This window comes from Salvelinus namaycush, chromosome 41, assembly GCF_016432855.1.
Source record: "Salvelinus namaycush isolate Seneca chromosome 41, SaNama_1.0, whole genome shotgun sequence".
In the NCBI taxonomy this organism is placed as follows: domain Eukaryota; kingdom Metazoa; phylum Chordata; class Actinopteri; order Salmoniformes; family Salmonidae; genus Salvelinus; species Salvelinus namaycush.
Window position 1 is genome coordinate 8,970,151 of NC_052347.1, and position 23,629 is coordinate 8,993,779.

The window sequence follows — 23,629 nt, forward strand, 5'->3', positions numbered from 1 at the left end:
TTTGTTAACACTATCGCTCAGTCTGGTCGCCAGGCTAATTACACTGTACTTGGCAATGGACTGGAGTAAATATTACATTAATTCAAAATATCTGTAGCAAACCATTTCACAAAGAGAACCTGCCTTTTTATTACAGTGAACAGTGGGGAGGCGGAGGTGGGTTTCCTCCCAGCGTTTGGGCCTTGCTACCTAAACCTGTACGGCAGTCCCAGGGAGTTCACTGGCCTCCCAGACCCGTACGAGGAACTCAACTTTGGCAAGGTAAGACCATCCCTGGGGTTGAGGACAAGTGCTTCTGCTCTGGCAGGATGTTTTGTTATTCCTTTTTCTTATTGTAAATATTTGCATATCTAACATGCACTTCTCTCTCACAGAAACATGTCATTATTAAGATTCAGAACTCAAATTGGTGTAGAAAATCAGCTCTTGTAGTCGAGAAAACTATGAAGCATTTACCCAGGGTTTATTCAATAGTGACCTGTGCAGGGGTGTAACGGTTGTCCTCTTCCTCTTCGTCCGAAGAGGAGGAGTAGGGATTGGACCAAAGCGCAGCGTTGTTATATGACATAATGATATTTATTAAAGTAAAAACGAAACACGAAAATACTTCAACAAACTACAAAACAAATAAACGATGTAGACAGACCTGAACTAGAGAACTTACATAAACACGAAGAACGCATGAACAGGTACAGACTACACAAACAAACGAACGAACAAACGAAACAGTCCCGTGTGGTGCACAGACACAAACACGGAAGACAACCACCCACAAACAAACAGTGTGAACAACCTACCTTAATATGGTTCTCAATCAGAGGAAACGTAAAACACCTGTCCCTGATTGAGAACCATATCAGGCTAAATGACAATGAACCTAAACATAGAAACACATAACATAGAATGCCCACCCCAACTCAAGCCCTGACCAACTAAACACATACAAAAACAAGAGAAAACAGGTCAGGAACGTGACAAGGGGAAACCTTTTCTGGACGCAGCCAGCATTGGACTCTCTTAGACAAAAATACATTTTAGCTTATATAGGCAAGGAACATCTGGTTTAGATCAGGCTTCTCTTTTCTGCTGAGTTTCTTGGCAAGCGTATCTAATCTATAAAACATACAGGTGTCCAATTTATATATACCCCCCCTTCAATGTATAACACATGTGGGATTGCCACATTTCATACTTCGATTCCTCAAATCCAGATAGTCCGGTTCTAGTTCCACTTGGATAATAGCTTTAAAGCACACAGTACAGTTGTCTAACACAATTGTCATACATTTTTCCTTCACAAAAATAAATATTTTTTCTCAAGTTATTTCCTGTGTTGATAGGAACATCTTGTGTAGCAACACGATTACAGTATCACTGTGTTGTCTCTGTCTGTCTGTCTGTCTGTCTGTCTGTCTGTCTGTCTGTCTGTCTGTCTGTCTGTCTGTCTGTCTGTCTGTCTGTCTGTCTGTGTCTGTCTGTCTGTCTGTCTGTGTCTGTCTGTCAGGGTGAAGGGGTGGCCTACAGGGGCAGAGTCCTCATCGAGCTCTCCACTCAGCTGGAGGGCAAAGCTGACAGGAAGCTGGACGACATCTCCAGTGATGACATCCTGGTGGCCCAGGTACACAGAGAGGGTGGGACCCTGTCATAGCTGGGATATTGTTGCTTCATGTATTAATAAAGGTCTGAAACAGGGTTGGTGTCAATTCCAATTGAAGGCAGTCAATTTAAAAAGTAATTTGAAATTCCAGTTCAATCATTTAAAAAAGGGCATCTATTTTACATGACTTCTCAATAAACTGGAAGGTAGAAGCTATTTACTTCAAAAGTAATTCAAATTACTTCCGGAATTGACTTCCTTCAATTCGAATTGACCCCGACCCTGGTACGAAACTTGCAAAACTTAGAGAAGAACTGATGAGAAATGGATACAGAGAAAGCTAGAAGGGAAAAGTTTACTCTCCATCCAGATGTCTTGTGTGTAGACCAGTGTTTCCAAATCCAATTTTGATTTAGTCAGGCAATAACGCACCTTTAATGAATGTACACTGGAATTAAGCACCCCTGACCTCTTGTTTGTGCTTTCAGAAGTACCAGCGGAGGAGGAAGTTCTCGCTGTGTGCTGTGTTCCACAGCTCCTGCATGCTCCAGGAGCCCGGTGAGCCAATCCAGTTCGAGGTCAGCATCGGTAACTACGGCAACAAGCTGGACTCCACCTGCATGCCGCTGGCATCCACAACCCAATACAGCTGTGCTGTGTTTGACGGTGAGAAAACCTAGACTACACCAGTGTTCTTCAATCCTGATGGGTAGCCTCCTGGTGTGCTAGCTATTGTTCCAGCCCAGTGCCAACACATTAGACCTTGATTAGACCTGATATCTGAATGTTTACAAAATCTAGCTTTTTTAACAACCATGCTTCGGGAGCATGTGTTTATTTAGCTGTCAATTCTAAAGGCACAAGGCAGACAAACTATACACAGTCATGCATATAAAAACTGGAAAACATACAGGGCCTTCAGAAGGTATTGAAACCCTTTGACTTCTTCCACATTTTGTTACTTTACAACCTTATTCTAAAATGGATGAAATAAAGCAAATTCCTCAGCAATCTACACACAGTACCCCATAATGACAAAGCGAAAACAGGTTTTTAGGAATGTTTGCCTGTTTATTAAAAAAAATGAAAAAGGAAATATCACATTTACATAAGTATTCAGAACCTTTACTCAGTACTTTGCTGAAGCACCTTTGTCAGCGATTACAGCCTTGAGGCTTCTTGGGTAGGACACTACAAGGTTGGCTTAGCTGTATTTGGGGAGTTTTTCCCATTCTTCTCTGCAGATCCTCTCAAGCTCTGTCAGGTTGGAAGGGGAGTGTTGCTATTACAGCTATTTTCAGATCTCTTCAGGGATGTTCGATCGGGTTCAAGTCCGGGCTCTGGCTGGGGCACTCAAGGACATTCAGAAACCTGTTTTTGCTTTGTCATTATGGGGTATTGTGTGTAGATTGATGAGGGAAAAAAACAATTTAATCAATGTTAGAATAAGGCTGTAACCAAACAAAATGTGGGAAAAGTAAAGGGGTCTGAATACTTTCCGAGGGCACCATTCATGCCTATCAAAACTGCATTGCTGTTCCCAATGCAGTAGAGACATCCCTATACAGCAGGATTAAATTGTCAAGTTGTACAGTTATATACCACTCTGCAGCTTGACCTGGATATGACTTAGTTCTGTTTCTCCTGTAGGTAACCACTACTATTACCTGCCCTGGGCTGACACCAAACCTGTTGTCATCCTCACATCCTTCTGGGAAGACATTAGCCACCGATTGGATTCAGTCAACATCATCCTCTACATCGCAGATAGACTGGTGAGAAACACTTCCAACAAATCGACCAATCTAATAATCAATCAACCAATCATGGGATAATTCTCAGTTGTTGCAACTTTATTATTTTGCTGTCATTTCTTCCAGGAATCCAACCTCACTTCTTTGAGAACAGCCATCCTTGCCAAAGCCTCAGAGGTGCGCTTGGCTGAGATCTGGCTCAAACTCATCAACCACATGATTGAGGATCTGAGCAAGTAAGACATTCATCGATCGTATCTCAGCTTATGATTGTTTCTTGCTAGGTTCTGTTAGCTTCCTTCTAACTTATCCTAGCTTCATGCTAGATTCAGATCACTTCATGATATGTTCTGATAACTTAATGCTTGGTTGTGATAATTTCATGCTAGGTTCTGGTAGCTTTGTGCTTGGTTGTGATAGCTTCACCCTAGCTTCACATTCGTTAGTTAATGTGAGGTTGTGATAGTTTCATGCTAGGTTGTGATAGCTTCATGATACGTTTTGATAGATGAACACTAGCTTCTGATAGCTTAATGCTAGGTTTTGATTGCTTAATTAATGCTAGGTTCTTATAGCGTCATATAGGTTCTTAACGCTTTAAAGCTTCTGATAGCTTGAGTGTAGTCTCTGTAGCCTCATTATAGCTTCTGATAGCTTTCAGGTACCAGAGCTTGAGGGCAGGCCCAACCTGACGGCGCTGGACGTCCAGATTAAGAAGCTGCGTGATTCGGCGGTGGCCAGCATCAGAGAGATGGCCAAACACTTGAAGGAGGAGGCCACTGACGTTATAGCCACTCTGACAGACATCGAGGACTGGCTGGAGAGACTGAAACAGCTTGCAGAGGAGGTCAGGAGCAACAAGACATTGACATTCTCACAACATTCAGGGTTCAATAGCACATTGAATATTGGAATGTCCTTAAAGTAAGGGCGTGCCCTTATTTTGAGGGTGCCATGACTTGTTATGGGAGTGCCAACCCCACTCAATTTGAACCAGCTTGTGAATTGAATTGTCTCTCTCTCTCTCTTCTACTGTCAACGGAAAACTCTCTCTCTCCCCATCTCTTAATAATCTCTCTTTCATACCTGTCTTTCACTCTTCCCTCAGCCCCAGAACAGTATGCCTGACGTGGTGATCTGGATGCTGCGTGGAGAGAGGAGGGTGGCGTACGCCCGTCTCCCAGCCAATCAGATCCTCTACTCCACCTACAGTGAGCAGGCCTGTGGAAAATACTGTGGCAGGACCCAGACCATCTTCATGCAGGTACTAGGATGGAGAACAGACTGATACTAGTGATAATAGTAGTAGTAGTAGTAAGTGTAGCAGTAAGATAATGGTAGGGAAATTCTATGGCAGGACCCATACAATCTTAATGCAGGTATTATGATGGAGAACAGAGACTTCTGATCATGCTACTACTATTATCACAAGTATTAGTAATATTAGTGCTAATAGGTAGTAGTACTTGTTTAAGTAGTAGTAGTAGTAGTAGTATTAGTAGTGGTATAATTAAGCAATAAAGCCCAAGGGGGTGTGGTATATTGCCAATATACCATGGTTAAGGGGTGTATATATATATATAAATAAATAGGATTTTTCTTCTTTTTTTTTGCAGTAAAAAAAAGTATTAATTTAGGTATTCTGTACCCAAGTATTCACACAAAAAAAAAAAAAATAGACGTGATCATGTCTCAATGTAATCAAGGTATAAAAGTATTATTTTCAAATACAATCTCTTTTTGGAATTAGTTGTGGTCAATTTGCAGTGTTCAAATTATGTTCCGGCTCCCAACCATCCGATCCGACAAAAATCAGCCTGCTGCTGAATCTAATTGCCAACCCCTGGAATAGTGGTATGATAATAGTACAGGAGTACTGCAGCAGGACCAAGACAGTCTTCATGCAGTTACTAAGGTGTACAGAGAGTTAAAACTGATGCCACAGACATTGTTAGTGGATATTGAAACGAAACTGGTTGAAATGACGTCATTATAATCAGAAACTGATGTCTTTTCAAGTAGTTTTTCTCAGATTTGGCTGCTGGGAAGAGGCTCATAATCAATCAGTTTTGTGTCAATGTCCAATGACAATGTCTGTCAGAGTGCGAAGAGAGGAAAAGTCCAGGGGGCTGATCTGTTTAAACGCAGGTGCGTTGGTTTAAACCTCAGATATGGCATAAATATTCGGAGATAACATGCAGTTAGCTACTTGGCGTTTTCATAGGTGATGTACAGTAGGGTTGGATGATACACTGGTATTCGGTATATACGGTATATTTCGAAATAACCCAGGTAGGATTTTCAATACCGTCAATATAATTTAAACATTAGCCGGTTAGCTAAGGGTAGCTAACGCCGATTAGTGCTAGATATGAAAATCTGTATACCGCTCAACCCCGATGTATAGTATTTACTTTTGTTGTTTGTTTGTTTCGGCCAGTACCCCATGGACAAAAACAAAGGTGTGAAGATCCCTGTCCAGCTCCGTGTCAACATGTGGCTGGGCCTCTCTGCCCACGAGAAGAAGTACAACAGCTTCTCAGAGGGAACCTTCAGTGTGTTCGCAGAAATGGTATTCTTGTTATTCACATGGGTTTTGTGGCAATGCTTTGTTTTACAGTCCTAAAGTTGGTATTTTAGCTGGTCTTTACTATGCTGATGAACCTCTTTTCCCTCACCCCCTCGTTCTCGCTCTCCCTCTTCACCCTCAGTATGAGAACCAGGCCCAGGTGTTTGGGAAGTGGGGCACCACAGGGTTGGTGTGCCGGCATAAGTTCTCTGACGTGACGGGGAAGGTGAAGCTGAAACAGGAGCGCTTCATGCCCCCCAGGGCGTGGGAGTGGGAAGGCGAGTGGTTCGTCGACCCCGAGAGAGGGTGAGAGTGACCTGTTGGCATGCTTAAACACACCCACGAACACATACACACTCATACTCACTCACTCACACACTCATACTTATACTCATATCCACACACACTCACACAAACTAACTCACAAACACACACACACACACACACACACACACACACACACACACACAACACAGAGAAGTTTGTGGACCCTGATAGATGGTGAGCGGGAGATCTATAAATAACTGAATTTAAGTAGAAACTTCCTGTTTTCATTGTTTGTTTTCAGTAGTTTACATTTCAGTTGGACTACCCCACCCACACAAATCTAGCTTGGTCTGGCATTGCCTGTGCTTGTGGTTAGGGAATCATCCTCTTTCCGTCTCTATAGATGTGCAGGGAGTCATAGTACTGTGAGTACTCAGTACACAATAGTCCCACTTCCACCTCATCCACCCCTCCTAAGTCCTCATTGTTTGCCTCTGAGTCAGCAGTGCGCAACACCAGCCCCCTCATAGTACTCCTATAGAAACACTTCCCCAGACAGTCATCTCATTGATTTGGTTCATTTGACCTTTCCCCAGACAGTTACCTCATTGATTATGTTGATTTGACCTTTCCCCAGACAGTTACCTCATTGATTTGGTCGATTTGACCTTTCCCCAGACACAGTTACCTCATTGATTTGGTCGATTTGACCTTTCCCCAGACACAGTTACCTCATTGATTTGGTTGATTTGATCTTTTTCAAGACATTTCTTCAGTGGTTCTGTAATCCCACCTTCTTTCCACTAGAGGTGAGCATTCCTGGTCTTAGCTCCAGCTGACAGTACTCTATAGGTTAGTGGGATCAAGCCCGCTATTTGTGATGTGTATGTCTGTGTTTGGTTTTACTATCCTTGTGGGGACCAGAAGTTGTGGTGGTTAATTTCTTTACTTCAAATGAGGAGAGACACACTTATCACACAAGTCAGAGTTATACTTAAACTACATCTTTAATAGTGAGAGCTTTGCAATAGCGATGGCTTGTCGACGAATCACCATCTCTAATGTTCCGTTGAGAGCGGCGAGACAAAAGTACAAAGGTCTTTTATAGCCAAGATACACTCCTTTCAACCTACATGACGAACAACAGATATATAGAATGGGTCACAAGGTTAAGATTTGTATGAAAGATATCTATAATACATAGCAGACAGCATCTGCTGTGTCAACAGTTGTCATTGTATAGACCAGTGTCTGGCCCTCTGACTCCAAACTGGAACCATCTCTCTCTGGTACGGTATCGAACAGAAACATTAACTCATGCTCTGGAATGCTCTTTAGGTTTTATCACCCAAAAGACATCGTAAATCTCCTCTGTCAGTGTCATCACCCAGAGGCCCATCCTCAGTAGAACACACACACAATAGCTATAAGAATACTCTATTCTGTCGAATAAAACAACCATTTGATGCAATAAAGTATTATAACAAAATCTTGCAATTTTTCTCCTCACAGAGATAGTAAAACCAGGAACATTTTGACAAGTGGGGACATTTCGCCGATCCCCACAAGGAAAAAGGCTATCTTAGGCTTATAGGTTAGGTTTAGGGTTAGGGTTAGGTTTAGGAGTTAGGGTTAGGGTTTGGGTTAGGGGTTAAGGAAAATAGGATTTTGAATGGGAATGAATTGTTTGGTCCCCACAAGGATAGTCAAACAAACGTGTGTGTCTGTGTGATTCAGCCTGCTAACAGAAGCAGACGCGGGGCACACAGAGTTCACAGACGAGGTCTTCCAGAACGAGACACGTTTCATTGGCGGGGAGTGGAAGCCTGCTGCCGACCCCTTCACAGACGTGGTGAGACAGAGCAACACACACAGACACACACACTGTTGCTAGAGACAACCCTGTCGCCTGTACTCAGACCCCTCTATCTACAAGAGGGAATAGATATGTAACACTGAGAAGTAAAGCTGAGACCCCTCAGTGTCACATTAATTCTCCTTTTAGGATGAAATTGTATGTTCTCTTTTTCTTACAAAAAGAGGCCAACGAAACTGAAGCCATTTCGTCTGTTTCCCTTGCAATTTGATTAGACTACGTAGCGACAGGTGCTCTTCCCTGGATTCATTTTATGCACATATCACTCACTGTCACTGTCATGTTTCCACTTTTTGTCTCTCCTTGTCATGCTAAGAATTGTATCTAAAAATAAAATAAAAGTTGTTTCTTAACAACAGTATTTATAGTTGTTCTTAAAATTCTGCATATTGAACGTTGAAATGGCCAAATGTCCAGACTGTTTGGCATATGACACCGAGTACAAGGAATGAAAACAGGTCTGGATTTCAGGCTAAGCTGCGTAGCCTTGATGTTTTCAAACTGTGACGCTTATTGTTTTGATGTCGGGGAGTTTACACAGCCAGCTACCTTTTTCCACGATGGTGCTTGTTTCAGTGAATCCCATAAATATAGAGGCTTAGTTAAATACTTGATAGGAGACTAGAAACCAATGTGAATCAATCCCTCCCCACACAGAATACCCAGATGGGAAAATAGAGTGCTACTTCCCTACTTTTATAAACAGTGTCTCTGTATTGTTTTGATGTTGTATGTGGTATCATTGTCACATGTTGATATACAGCCATTGTGTAATGTTGGAAGTGACTGACTGTGACTGTTCTGTGTAGAATGGGCAGAAGAGCCAGAGTCCAGGGGAGATAGAGTGTCCTGCTGGCTGGACGTGGGAGGATGACTGGAGCTTCGACAGCAACAGGGCTGTGGATGAGAAAGGTAAAGAAGCAGTGGAATTATTCTCCTTCATATCCATAACCCAGATGCTAACACTGGGATTGATTTTATGGTGTACTGCTGTATACTTGTTTCAATCAAACAATCAATATTGTTTAAGGATTAAATTATCATATGTAGAACAATATGGCACTGTATAGTATACAATTTAATTGATACACCTCTTCTGTACTGTATTTTGACTTTACCTATTATAACCAATATGATACTACAGTATAAAGCTGAATGTCCTCTGACTCTGTATACTGTTTGTCACTGTGTGTGTTGTGTACCAGGTTGGGAGTATGGCGTCACTATTCCCCCCGATGACAAGCCCAAGTCCTGGGGAGCAGCAGAGAAGATGTACCACATCCACCGCAGGAAGAGACTCTTACGACCACGCAGGAAAATAGCAGACACTAAAGCAGCACCTGAGGTGAGCGGAGGAGGAAGAAGAGAAGCGGAGGGAGGAGGAGGAGGAGGAAGGGGAGGGGAGGGAGGGAGAAGGAAGAGGAGGAGGAAATGAATGAGGAGAAGGAAGAGGAGGAGAAGGAAGATGGGGAGGTAAGGGAGGAAGAGCAGGAAGAGGAGGAGGGTAAGAGGAAGAGGAGGGGAAGGAGGAAGAGAAGGAAGAGGAAAATGAGGAAGAGGAGAAGGAAGAGGAAGGGGAAGGAGGAGGAGAAGAAGGGAAAGGAGGATGGAGGAGAAGGAAGTGGTTATAGAAGAAGAGAGGAGGAAAATGTTTAGTGTGCAGGGTAGAGTGGAAGCATGTGTGTCTGTATGTCAATTTCAAGGGCTAAAGTTCTAGTTCTTACACACTGTCCACTGCCTCTCCGTTGACTCTACAGAGGCGGGATCCCGGCGAAGGCTGGGAATACTCGTCCTTGATTGGCTGGAAGTTCCACAGGAAGGAGCGTTCGTCTGACACATTCCGCCGTCGCCGCTGGAGACGCAAGATGGCTCCGTCAGATGGAATAGGAGCGTCAGCCATCTTCAAACTGGAGGGGGCGCTGGTCAGTAACGTCTTCTGAGTTCAAAAACAATTGACTACACAGGAAGGCTAGACTTAAACTAGACTCATACCACACATCAAAGTACATCAAAAGTGCTTCATTTTACAAATGTTGTTTTTTTCACTCGCAGAAGATGGACTATCAATCATCATTTTTATAAGTGTTGCTCTCTCCCAGCTGTGTGACTGTGTTGGAGAGAAATAAAATACTACTTTAGCTACAAAGTGTTAGGTTCTAGTTAAAGAGAGTAAAAAACTCACGCACGCTTATTCAAGTTTATTATTCACCCACTGGGTCATACAGCTGCATAAGACAAGGAACATATTCACACAAGCACTGGTATTTAACCATTTCTCCTATGCTGAGTCCCTTGTTACACATCTGAACAGCCAATACACCTCTGTTGCTATCAAGAAGATTAGTAATATATGTTCTTCCTCACTTCATCTAACCAGACCTCTGTCCCAAAGGACTCACTCCTCCCCAACTCACGGCTGTCATGTTGACTTGTACCAGACTATGTCTCTTCTCCCATAGGATCCCTGATGGCTAACAATAACATATCCTGACAGAATGTAAACGTTATACATTCCCCTCTCTCCCTCAGTGACATGAATAAGTGTATTTCATATCTAAAAGTCAGAACCCATCAAAAGGCTTTGGGAAACCCAGTCCATGATAATACAATGGAATTTGGCCAAGTGCCTTTTAGTGTGTTATCTTGATTATAATATCCTCTCAGCATTCTCCTCCATCTGCCCCTTCCTGCCCAGTGATCCTGGTTGGCAAAGCACTCAAAAGGCACAGATTAGACCAGAGTTGACTCATGCCCTATTTATTTAAAATCAAATCAAATCAAATTTTATTCACAGTGTTGTGCTATTTGTGCTGCTGTACCATCATGGGCCCAATCCAGAAACAAACCCAAACCCCTAGTCCCTGGACACTTATGGAGATTCAAGAGGATTGGATAGATTTAAGCAATATCGTTATAGCTCCAGCAGGGTCCAATAGTCTAAAATCTTGTGTCTAGGGGGTAGGATCTAGGGTTAATTTTTCTGGGACTGGGCCGTGGTTGTGTTGGTTGTGTTATTATGTCCTGATGTCATGTCATGATGAGCTTAATCAATGCACATATTTTCCTAATGGATGATCATAATAAAGTAATAACTATTAAATAAAGACAAATGTATTCAGGCGGCAGGTAGCCTAGTGGTTAGAGCGTTGGACTAGTAACCGAAGGGTTGCAAGATTGAATCCCCGAGCTGACAAGGTAAAAATCTGTTGTTCAGCCCCTGAACCCACTGTTCCTAGGCTGTCATTGAAAATAAGAATTTGTTCTTAACTGACTTGCCTAGTTAAATAAAGGTAAAATAAAATAAAAATTCAACATTCACCACTCTGGAATTACCTGTCTCTCTAATGAAGGCATTGCTAGCCCTGTTCTGAACTGGTCTCTCTGGCTGCGTTTACACAGGCAGCCCAATTCTGATCTTTTTCCCACTTATTGGCAAAAGAGCTGATCTGATTGGTCAAAAGACCAATTAGTGGGAAAAGATCAGACTGGGGGTGTCTTTGTAAACACAGCCTCTGTGTTTTGTCTACAGGGGGTAGATGTTGATGAGAAGGCCAGTAAGAAGGACGCAGCCAGACTGTTTGGTGCCAACACACCCACCGTTTCCTGTAACTTTGACCGTGAGTAACATTGACCCATGCCAGTTGATTGCAGACACTGATTAAGTGATTAAGGCTCTGGCCACACAGAGGTAGATGAAAGAGTATGAAAAACACATATGCATTGGTCACAGTCCGGTTTGTCCATCAAAAAAGTGAACTAATTTACACATTTTGCATACGAGTTGCATACTTAACAAGATGGACAACATCCGCATTTTTGTTGATAGATATACATTCATCATCTCCTTTGTTCGTGAAGGTATGCCTCCACTAGAAAAAACACTGGGCCAAATGTTGTTGTTTTTTTACGGAGAATCTCTGTCTGGCCGCAGCCTAAATGTTGATTTCTCCTCAGATTCCTCCACTCCACTGCTCTTCCTCTCAGGAAGTCTGGGACCACACTTTGCAGATTACATTAAATCACTATCACTCTCTCTCTTCAGGGTCGTATATGTACCATCTGAGGGTGTATGTCTATCAGGCCAGGAATCTCATCGCCATGGACAGGGACAGCTTCTCAGGTGAGGAACATCATAAAATGTAGATAAATGGATAGCTCACTTTTTTTTTCTTCAACTTACCAAGCGGGTTGTTACATCCAAACCATTTGTTTGTTAGCTAGTTATTGAGCACCGTCCACAATCTCCTGGCTAGCACTTTAAGCAATGATAGTGGGAAAAGACTGGGTTGCTTCCACTAACATTGCATGCGGAAAGAGAGAGTTGGAGGTGGAAGCGTAACCCGATCCTCACAGCAGTTGTAATTGAACCACTAGCTGATTAAATCCGTTTTATCAATACAATGACTGTGCTCTGGTCTCCTGCTTCAGATCCCTACGCCCATGTGTCCTTCCTCCATGTGAGTAAGACCACAGAGGTCATCAGGGCCACTCTGAACCCCACCTGGGACCAGACCCTCATCTTTAATGACATCGAGATCTATGGAGACCCCCAGACCATTGCACACAACCCCCCCAATGTGGTGCTGGAGCTCTACGACAGTGACCAGGTGGTATGTACCCTATCCTACCCTCACTTACCCTACCAGTTGTAGTGTGTTAGCAATACTTAGTGGTGCAATACCAGCCGAGCACTGTACATACATGTGATACACTTATGTACATGTATGTGGTCAATGTGTGCGACCACCACTAAGTACATTTCAATGAATCCTGTGAGTCCAAGTCAAGTCAATACATTACACCCGTCAATTTCCATCCACTGCCTGTTCACCTGGACTTATTCACCTGTGCCCTGATAAAACTTCTTAAGGATCGGCATTCAGTCAACGGGACAGTTGTAAATCATGCAGCACGTTATGTCAAGATCGCAGATTTTAGAGAAACAACAAATGTCGGTACATAAAAGTGTCTTTTATCGGCTGAAAGCTTAAATTATTGTTAATATAACTGCACTGTCCAATTTACGGTAGCTATTACTGCGAAAAAATGCCATGCTATTGTTTGAGGAGAGCTCCTAACAGCAAAAACTTTTTCCACCGCGATAGGTTTGATAAATTCACCTCTGAAGGTGACATGTGTACTTAAAACCTGATGAGGATAGAGGGCGCTATTTACACTTTGGGGAAAAAACGTGCCCAATTTAAACGGCCTCGTACTCTATTCTTGCTCGTACAATATGCATATTATTATTACTATTGGATAGAAAACACTCTCTAGTTTCTAAAACCGTTTGAATTTTGTCTGTGAGTAAAACAGAACTCATTTGGCAGCACACTTTCTGACCAGGAAGTGGAAAGTCTGAAAATTATGCTCTGTTCAAGGGCCTGCCTATAAATGGGCATGACACGTATGAGTATACATGCACGTCATACACCTTCCCCTAGATGTCAAGAGGACGTGAGAGAAGAAAGGAAGTGTTTATCTTGGTCTGAGGTGGAATAAATCATCTTGGCACGACGAGTCATTCATTTTTTTTTTTCTGGAGAGCGCGCAGATGGACCTGGAATTGCCTTTTGAAAAGCCGTCGTTATAGGCGAATACTTTCTCCGGCTTTGATTTTATTTGATACATGTCACAATATCATCGTAAAGTATGTTTTTTCAATATAGTTTTAATAGATTATTGAAATTTTTTCGGGACGTTAGGCGTGTTGCGTTGTCTGTGTTTGTTGACGATGGGGAGCTTCGCGCCACTTGGCCAGTGTGCTGGCTAAATCAAGAGGGAAAAACGATGTTCTAAATCCAAACAACGACTGTTCTGGACAAAGGACCCCTTGTCCAACATTCTGATGGAAGATCAGCAAAAGTAGGACCCATTTTGTGATGCTATTTCATATATGTGTCGAACTGTGTACTAGTAGTTTTGCGCCCAGGTTTTGGCCACTCCTCGCTATAACATAAGCCTTATGTCGTAATGAAGATATTTTTTGAATTCTAACACTGCGATTGCATTAAGAACTAGTGTTACTATCATTTCCTATACAACATGTATTTTTTTGTAATGTTTATGAATTGCTATTTGGTCAGAATAGGTGAGAGTCTAATAGAAATATCCGCACATTCTGGGAAATAGAAGCTACGTTAGCATAATGGATAACCACTGATTTCAGCTCTAAATATGCACATTTTCGAACAAAACATAAGTGTATGTATAACCTGATGTTATAGGACTGTCATCTGAGGAAGGTTTATGAAGGTTAGTGAAAATTGATATCTTTTGCTGGTTTATTCGCTAACGCTAACGTGCCTATTGCTATCGCTAACGTGCCTTGATGAATGAATGCGGTTGTGTGTAGGCTATTGTAGTAAGCTAATATAATGCTATATTGTGTTTTCGCTGTAAAACACTTAAACAATCTGAAATATTGGCTGGATTCACAAGATGCTTGTCTTTCATTTCTGTACACGATGCATTTTTCAGAAATGTTTTATGATGAGTATTTAGGTATTCCACGTTGGTCTCTATATTTACTCTGGCTGCTTCGGTGCTATTGTTGACGGTAGCTGTGATGGTAGCTGCAATGTAAAACTGATTTATAGCTCAAATATGCACATTTTTCGAACAAAACATAGATTTATTGTGTAACATGTTATAAGACTGTCATCTGATGAAGTTGTTTCTTGGTTAGTTTGGTTGGTTCTTGGTTAGTTAGGTTGGCTTTGTGCATGCTACCTGTGCTGTGAAAAATGTCTGTCCTTCTTTGTATTTGGTGGTGAGCTAACATAAATATATGTGGTGTTTTCGCTGTAAAACATTTAAAAAATCGGACATGTTGACTGGATTCACAAGATGTGTATCTTTCATTTGCTGTATTGGACTTGTTAATGTGTGAAAGTTAAATATTTCTAAAAAATACTTTTTGAATTTCGCGCTCTGCCTTTTCAGTGGAATGTGGGAGGAGTTCCGCTAGCGGAACGCTGGGGCTAGACAGGTTAAATCAGAGCAAGATTTCAGAATGTATCATCCAAAGGGTCCCAGAGATAACATGAAGTGTCGTTTTGTTAGATAGAAATCCTTTTTCATATCCTAAAAAGGTCCATATAGCATGCACGATCGATTTTGTATTTCTACACGTTCAATTTGCAAAGAAAGGAATCTGTGAAAATCTCATCCTAAACGTTGTAAGTATTGTAAGTATATATTGTAAGTTCAAGAATATTTCGGTACCATTGTTTTTGACTAGTGCAAGCAGTTGATACTTATCTAGCTATCTGTTATTATTTTTCTTTTAAGCATGTATGTTGGAAGCATCTTCGTCCTTGTAGACAAAAAATAACTGTTGTGTTTGTGTTTTTCTTTACTGTTACTCTTGTACTATTAGCTAATTATTTTTTAAGGTTTTACTTGAAATTATCTGGATATGTGGTTGTTTTGCCTACTTTAGTTGAATGCACTGAGTGCAAGTGTCTGCTAAATGTACTAAAATGTAAATGTAGATGCTACATATCCCTGTGCTGTGTCCGACTCTCAGGGTAAAGACGAGGCCATGGGTCGCTGTACGTGTCCCCCTGTGGTGAAGCTGAACCTCGGCACAGTGGTCTCCCCCAAACTGCTGTGGTTCCCCGTCACCAAGAAAGGCCGCAGCGCAGGAGAGATGCTGGTGGCTGCCGAGCTATTGCTGAAAGACAAGGTAAAGTACTACCCAGCTAGCACAAAATGTTCTGAGAACCGTATGTTTCTTAGAGCTTGGTGAAAGCTTCGTGATCCTATGGTTATTTTGCATAAAACCTTCCCGTAACTTTCTGGGAATGGTGCTGGATAGTGGCTTGGTCTTGGAACATTCTCAGCACATTTAAGGAACCTGACAAAAAACGTTATTTTCTTGGTATTTCATTACTTTAACAGAACGTTTCCAAAAGTTAAAAGATGGTTACATTCAATTAAAATGCTGGTAATGTTCTAGGAACGTTCTCCAATTTGTTTGACATTGGGAATGTTCTGCAATATTTCCGAGAACGTTAAGAAACAACATTCTTCTGTGGGAATTTCAGTACTTCAGAATAACTTTTCTTACAGGTTTCCTCATGGTTCTATTTAAAGTCATGTTGTCAAATTGTTCGGAGAACATTAACGAAACGTTTGTTTGCAACGCTCAGAGAAAGTTTTTAGAATGTATGTTAAAAACATATACATTCCATTCTTCTCAGCATCAACAAAACTCTCTCTATCCTCTGTCTTGTTAAGTGTGTTCAGGTGTGTTGGCTATGCCCACTAATTGGCCACACCTGATCTTAATGTGTACTTGTTTCCTTTGAAATGGGGTCTGTTTGTAGACTAAAATTAACACCTTTGTATGAATTAAAAATAATATGGCATGCTAGCTCCAACCTGGTGGTGCAGTGGGCTAATTCCATGGATAGAGAACAGAAGCTCATAGGTTTGCATCTCACTGATGCTGTGCCACAATAAATGCATGATTAATGCCTAAGCAAATTCATTTTCATGTGTCCTATCTGTGCTTGGAGTTCAAAACAGTTAACCCAAACTAAGCTAGCAGTTTTATTAAAAGTCTCAGAAGGTTTTTTAATTGTCTTCAAATAACCTAGAATTTCTATTCTCTGAAAGTTTAGAAAACCTGCCAGGGAAACTTTCAGAGAACCATAATAAAACATTCTCAGAACCTCCCTGCAACTTAAGAATGTGCGTTCCCAGAACAGGTGAAATTTTCACTTACGTTCTAAGAACGTGGCTTCTCTTATGGCTTCTCTACCAGAACACATGTGAAACCAAAAAAAGTACGTTCCCACAACTTCCAATGAAGCAAATACTTCCCCGGATCTGTCCTCTTCTTTAAAGTGGTACTGCAACTTCCCTTCAAACTCAGTGTACTGTATAACAGTTCTCTCCGTGAGATATACTATTAATATCAGGGACTGGAAGGAAGAGACAAATGCTCTCGATGTCAACAAAGTGACTGAATGAACGTGACATAAATGTACTATATTTGAGTGGTATTTACTGGTATTTTAACTGTACACCATATGTACTGTAGATTTGTAGGTGATACTTAACTAGTTTGGTCTCAGATATGTTTGTGTTTGACATTGACAATGACCATAGGAGCTATCAAGACAACACAAACAGATCTAGGACCAGGCTAATCTTTAAAGCTGAAATCCACGAAAGGCGTCACTGGTCGCCTCGCAGGTTGACATTTGTTGTCCTGGAGGCAGAACTGAGCAATTTCCCCTTAGATAGGAAAGGGAAACTTCCAATGAAGCAAATATGCTAGCTGGGTAGTGCCCAGTGTTGCAGTGTTGTTACGGTGAAAGTTGCTCCTAACCAAAGATTTCTCTACCCCTAACCTCACGTGCTAGGCGGGTGAAAAATATCTGACTGTGTGTCAGTGGTTGGTGCAACTTCCACCAACTCCAGTCCAGGTCGAGTTACTGTAGAGCACTTTTTTTGTGAAAATCACGATATAAAATACATTTAATTGATTGATTGATGTGTATTACTTTTAGGCCAATGAGAGTGACTTGCCCCTGGTGCCCCCCAGACGAGGAGCAACACTCTACATGGTTCCCCAGGGAATCAGGCCTGTCGTACAGCTTACCGCCATCGAGGTGAGGCCTCAGGCAGCCCGCAACACCATCACACACACACACACACACACACACACACACAACTACACCTTCGTGCACATGAAGACACACACACATTCTCCTCTGTGTGCCCGCGTGCGCCCGCGCGTGTGTGTGTGTACATGCACACTCGTGCTTATGTGTATGCGGTGTGTGTGTGTTGTGTCCTAGGTCTTAGCCTGGGGTCTGAGGAACATGAAGACCTACCAGTTGGCCACAGTCACCTCTCCCAGTCTCATGGTGGAGTGTGGGGGGGAGGTCGTCCAGACGGCCGTCATCAAGAACATCAAGAAGAACCCCAACTTCCCCGGATCTGTCCTCTTCTTTAAAGTGGTACTGCAACTTCCCTTCAAACTCAGTGTACTGTATAACAGTTCTCTCCATGAGATATACTATTAATATCAGGGACTGGAAGGAAGAGACAAATGCTCTCGATGTCAACAAAGTGACTGAATGAACGTGACATAAATGTACTATATTTGAGTGGTATTTACTGGTATTTTAACTGTACACCATATGTACTGTCGATTTGTAGGTGATACTTAACTAGTTTGGTCTCAGATATGTTTGTGTTTGACATTGACAGTGACCATAGGAGCTATCAAGACAACACAAACAGATCTAGGACCAGGCTAATCTTTAAAGCTGAAATCCACGAAAGGCGTCACTGGTCGCCTCGCAGGTTGACGTTTATTGTCCTGGAGGCAGAACTGAGCAATTTCCCCTTAGATAGGAAAGGGAAATGCATAGTCAGTTGTACAACTGAATGCATTCAACTGAAATGTGTCTTCTGCATTTATTCCAACCCCTCTGAATCAGAGAGGTGCGGAGGGCTGCCTTAATTGACATCCACGTCTTCAGCGCCTGGGGAACAGTGGATTAAGTGCCTTGCTCAGGGGCAGAACGACAGATTTTTACCTTGTCAGCTCAGGGATTCGATCCAGCAACCTTTCGGCAAGCTGCAAAGTCAAAATTGGCTCTATTGTAAAAATTCATGAAAACTAAAATGAGCTTTTTGGTCTTAATTTAAGGTTAGGGTTAGGCATTAGGGTTAGCAGTGTGGTTAATGTTAAGGTTAGGTTTAAAATGAGATTTTATGACTGTGACTGTGCCAGCTAGTGACCACGCTGCAGAGCTGCCTCCAGAAAATTATTAATGACAAAAAATGCTAACCTGCGGTCTCCCCAGGCCCCTGTTAATGTTTTTGTAACAGAGGAGATGAGCATCCATCATCATGGTAAAAAAAAAATTCTAGTACATACTCTGATGTTCTATCATTCCTGCAATGATGTCAGAACCAAGTAAACAGCGTTCGTTGTTGGAAATAACGTCTTTGTTGTTGTAATATCTCAAACGGACGTGGAAGTATCACCACTACAGATTCCAGCCTGAAGGACCCCAATTATTGATGCATTTTCCATCCCAATAAATAATTACTTAGGTTGAAATGTTTGACAACCATTAAGATAAACCAGTTTAAATGTCTCTGCATTTAAGCTGATTGATTATGCTTTCTGTTTAATTGATTGATTGTCTTTGATTTGATCCTATAGTTCATGCACTAACTGTAAGTCGCTAAGACCGTCTGCTCAATGTCTAATATGGATATGTAAAATGTTGTTTCTGTATCACTGTGTAACACTGTGAGTTGTCTGAGCCAGGTTAACCCTAACCCCCCTCCCCCCAGCTCCTACCCAAAGAGGAGATGTACACCCCTCCCATCGTTCTGAAGGTGATCGACCACCGGCCGTTCGGCAGGAAGCCCATTGTGGGCCAGTGTACCCTCTCCCTGGAGGAGTTCCGCTGTGACCCTTACGTCACCAATGCTGAGGTGGCCATGTCTTCCAAAGGTACACACATACAAACAGAACCACGTATGCACGCACACAAATACGCATGAACGTATGCACGAATGTGCACACAGATACACACAACATTGCTAAAGTACTGTACTGTATGTGTCACATCTATTTACTACCCCATTTCTTTTCTGTTGTGTATTATTGTAATAGTGGCCATGATGGCAGCAACTCAAGGAGACATCATCATTAACATGGAGGATAGGCCCATCCTTAATACTGAGGTAGCTACTGTAAAACTTAAAAAGGACTTTACAGTAGTAGCTTGTGTTGTGTTGTTTTATCAGAAATGTACCAGCACTGTAGCCTGGGTGCCATGCTGTTTCTGCTGTCTTGTAAAAATAGCTTGGCATGATAATGAGTGACAAAGAGTTGACAAGATGGTACAAACAGATCTGGGATCAGGCTAATGTGTTGTGTGGTTACACATTCTGATGATTGTATTCTGTTTTTCTTCTTAGCTCCACAAAGAGAAGGTGAGATTTTTCCTTTTGTGAATACATATGATCAAGGATGGAAAGAATCAAGGATTTGACAGAGTCAAAATGTGCTGTTATTGAGGCTTATTTGAGTCTGCCTGTTTTGCAGGAGGAGGAGGCAGTTGACTGGTGGAGTAAGTTCTATGCCTCTGTGGGAGAGCACGAGAAGTGTGGGCCGTACCTCAAAAAAGGATACGACACCCTAAAGGTACAGTGAGAACGTTCTACCACTTCTGTCTCCATGACTGAAAGGTTTGAGTTGACCTGTTTTTTTTTTGGAAATCTCTTTTGTCTTACAATGGTCACAAGGACTGTTCATAGGACTTTTCCATCAATATTTAACACCCACCTGGGTTTTACACGACAACCAGTATAATGGTGATGCTGTGAGAAATGTGTGTTTTCTTATATGTATGATGGTGTGAATTGTGTGTATCGCCTCAGGTGTATCAGGATTGTACATACAGTCAGGTCCCAAATTATTGACACCCTTGATAAAGATTAGCAATAAAGACTGTATAAAATTCATAATACAAGTGCTGTATTGTATGCTCAAAGATATTGCTCAATTATATTATTTTATACTAATACAATTGATCAGAGAAAGAGATTTTGTTAACAATAGACCTTAGACCATTCCTCCATACAGAATATTTCCAGATCCTTGATATCCTTCCTCTACGCTTATGGACTGCCCTCTTCAAGTCAAACCACAGGTTTTCAATGGCGTTCAAGTCTGGAGACTGAAATGGCCATTGTAAAATGTTGATTTTGTGGCCAATTAAACATTTCTTTGTGGATTTTGATGTGTGCTTGGGGTTATTGTCTTGCTAGAAGATTTACTTGCAGCCAAATTTCAGCCTCCTGGCAGAGGAAACCAGGTTTTTGGCTAAAATATCCTGGTACTTGGTAAAGTTCATGATGCCGTTGACCTTAACAAGGGTCCCAGGACCAGTGGAAACAAAATAGCCACATAACATCAAAGATCCACCACCATATATTACGGTAGCTATAAGGTTATTTTCTGCATATGCATCCTTCTTTCGATTCCAAATCCACCACTGGTGTACATGGCCAAAGAGCTCTATTTTCATGCCATCTGACCATAGCACCGCCTGGAGTTTGCTAAATGGTATTGGCACTTGGATTGGAACCGGTGCTATGGTCAGATGACATGAAAATAGAGCTCTTTGGCCACAAAATCATCATCTTGCTATGGCCATCTCAGTCTCCGGTCTTGAACCCCATTGAAAACCTGTGGTTTGACTTGAAGAGGGCAGTCCATAAGCGTAGAGGAAGGACATCAAGGATCTGGAAAGATTCTGTATGGAGGAATGGTCTAAGATCCCTCCCAATGTGTTCTCCAATGGCTTAGTGTTGTTATCCTCGCAAGGGGAGGGTGCTGGAGTATTGAAAACGGGTGCCAATAATTTTGACCCCTATCTTTTTTAGATTTTTTGTTATTACTTGTTTAACAATGTCTCTTTCCCTGAGCAATTGTATTATAATAAATAACAATATAGCTCAGTGTTTGTATTATTTATTTTATACTGGGTTTTTTTGTTAACTTTATCGAGGGAGCCAATCATTTTGATTTGTGTGGGTGTGTGTATGTGTGTGTCTGTGTATCTGTGTGTGTCTTAAGGTGTTTCAGGTTGCGTGATGTGTGTTTGTCCTCAACATATTAAGGTATGTGTCCTCATGTGTATAACAGTGTGATGTGTGTTTTCTCAGGTGTATGAAGGGGAGCTGGAGGAGGTCCCAGATTTCCGAGGGCTGACAGATTTCTGTAAAACGTTCCGACTGCAGCGGGGGAAGACTGAGGATGAGGACGACGACCCCTCAGTGGTCGGAGAGTTCAAGGTGATCGCAGACCTCTTTTTCTTTTAGGAATGTATGATCCTTCATGCATACAATTCATCCTGTTAAGATATATTTTCAAGGGAGTTCTGTCCAGAGCCTGTTTTCAATAACAAGGAGACATGGACTAAAGCCCTGCACATACAGCTGGTCGGGGGGAAAACAACGTTACATAGAACCAATGATAAAACGTCCTTATTTTCTCCACTTTGTATGTGAACCCAGCCTAAGTATTGACACCTAGCCTGACTTTTGACCCCTGACCCTGCTGGTGTCTCCTGTGCTGTAGGGCTCGTTCCGGGTGTACCCCCTATCTGATGACCCAGGGGTGCCAGCCCCACCACGCCAGTTCAGAGAGCTGCCTGAGAGCGGGTTGCAGGAGTGCCTGGTCAGGATCTACGTGGTGCGATGCATGGACCTGCAGCCTAAAGACAACAACGGCATGGTGAGTGGACGCCAAACACAGTCTAACAGACTCTACACACCGAGAACACTTCCGACGCCATCCTGGATCAGGCGTATGTCAAAAGCTGAATTAATTTCAACTTTCAGCTGAGCGTTTTTGCAGCGCATATACATAAGTTTGCCCCTCCCCCTCACCAACCAACAGTTCTCATTAAAATACATGACTTATATAGCCTTTTCTCACACAAACACCATACAATATTTCAACATTTGTGTTTGTTTTTGGTTTTTAGTGTGACCCTTACATCAAGATCTCTTTGGGGAAGAAAACAAAAGATGACAGGGATGACTACAAACCAAACACCCTCAATCCAGAGTTTGGCAGGTAAACATTTTTATTTAACCTTATTTAACTAGGCAAGTCAGTTAAGAACAAATTCTTATTTTACAATGATGGCCTACAGGAGTAGTTTTAACTAAAACCTTCACTTACAGAAAACTGTCAAAATGCCACTGAAACTGTTGAATGAATGAAGGACTTAATGAATGGATGGATGGATGAATGAGTTATTTTGAAATGTATAAAGTTGTTTCAGCCAAGTGAAATCAATAATACACACAGAAGTGCACCTGACCAAGTTAACCTCATCTCTTCCTCTTGTGTCAGGATGTTTGAGATGTCCTGTTTCCTCCCTCAAGACAAAGACCTGAAGATAGCCGTGTACGACTATGACTTGCTCAGCCGAGATGAGAAAGTGGGAGAGACGGTCATTGACCTGGAGAACAGACTCCTCTCTCGCTTCGGCGCCTACTGTGGCCTGCCACAGTCCTACTGCATGTGAGTGTACATGTGTGCGTGTGTCTGTCTGTCTGCACGACTGTCAGTTATAAAGGTCTCTCATTCCAACTTTCCCACTGTGTCTCTGATCTGTTGAATTTATGATTCATGACTTTTAATTGCCTGTAGTTGCCCAACTTTTATTCTGGCCTAATCCAGCCCCCACTAGAGAATGCTATTGTATTACACTATCGTTCAAAAGTTTGGCGTCACTTCGAAATGTCCTTGTTTCTGAAAGAAAAGCAAATGTTTTTGTCCATTAAAATAACATGAAATTGATCAGAAATACAGTGTAGACATTGTTAATGTTGTAAATGACTATTGTAGCTGGAAACGGCAGATTTTTTATGGAATATCTACATAGGCGTACAGAGGCCCATTATCAGCAACCATCACTCCTGTGTTCCAATGGCACATTGTGTTAGCTAATCCAAGTTTATCATTTTAAAAAGGCTAATTGATCATTAGAAAACCCTTTTGC

The 23,629-nt window shown here is 42.0% G+C and overlaps 1 protein-coding gene across 1 annotated transcript in view; it reads left to right on the plus strand.

Annotated features, from left to right (window-relative positions):
* Positions 1 to 23,629, plus strand: part of LOC120033985 (myoferlin-like) — a 67,688-nt gene that overhangs the window by 31,958 nt on the left and 12,101 nt on the right. Inside the window, exons 16-42 of the mRNA XM_038980386.1 lie at positions 137 to 261; positions 1,505 to 1,618; positions 2,086 to 2,263; positions 3,248 to 3,372; positions 3,478 to 3,587; positions 4,006 to 4,198; positions 4,460 to 4,615; positions 5,792 to 5,923; positions 6,063 to 6,226; positions 7,925 to 8,039; positions 8,873 to 8,975; positions 9,269 to 9,408; positions 9,821 to 9,985; positions 11,593 to 11,680; positions 12,106 to 12,183; positions 12,492 to 12,673; positions 15,595 to 15,753; positions 17,588 to 17,689; positions 17,879 to 18,040; positions 19,395 to 19,557; positions 19,720 to 19,790; positions 20,028 to 20,042; positions 20,155 to 20,253; positions 21,780 to 21,908; positions 22,195 to 22,350; positions 22,604 to 22,695; positions 22,978 to 23,148. Of these exons, the coding sequence (XP_038836314.1) occupies positions 137 to 261; positions 1,505 to 1,618; positions 2,086 to 2,263; positions 3,248 to 3,372; positions 3,478 to 3,587; positions 4,006 to 4,198; positions 4,460 to 4,615; positions 5,792 to 5,923; positions 6,063 to 6,226; positions 7,925 to 8,039; positions 8,873 to 8,975; positions 9,269 to 9,408; positions 9,821 to 9,985; positions 11,593 to 11,680; positions 12,106 to 12,183; positions 12,492 to 12,673; positions 15,595 to 15,753; positions 17,588 to 17,689; positions 17,879 to 18,040; positions 19,395 to 19,557; positions 19,720 to 19,790; positions 20,028 to 20,042; positions 20,155 to 20,253; positions 21,780 to 21,908; positions 22,195 to 22,350; positions 22,604 to 22,695; positions 22,978 to 23,148 (3,487 nt within the window). The remainder of the gene's footprint in view (positions 1 to 136; positions 262 to 1,504; positions 1,619 to 2,085; positions 2,264 to 3,247; positions 3,373 to 3,477; positions 3,588 to 4,005; positions 4,199 to 4,459; positions 4,616 to 5,791; positions 5,924 to 6,062; positions 6,227 to 7,924; positions 8,040 to 8,872; positions 8,976 to 9,268; positions 9,409 to 9,820; positions 9,986 to 11,592; positions 11,681 to 12,105; positions 12,184 to 12,491; positions 12,674 to 15,594; positions 15,754 to 17,587; positions 17,690 to 17,878; positions 18,041 to 19,394; positions 19,558 to 19,719; positions 19,791 to 20,027; positions 20,043 to 20,154; positions 20,254 to 21,779; positions 21,909 to 22,194; positions 22,351 to 22,603; positions 22,696 to 22,977; positions 23,149 to 23,629) is intronic.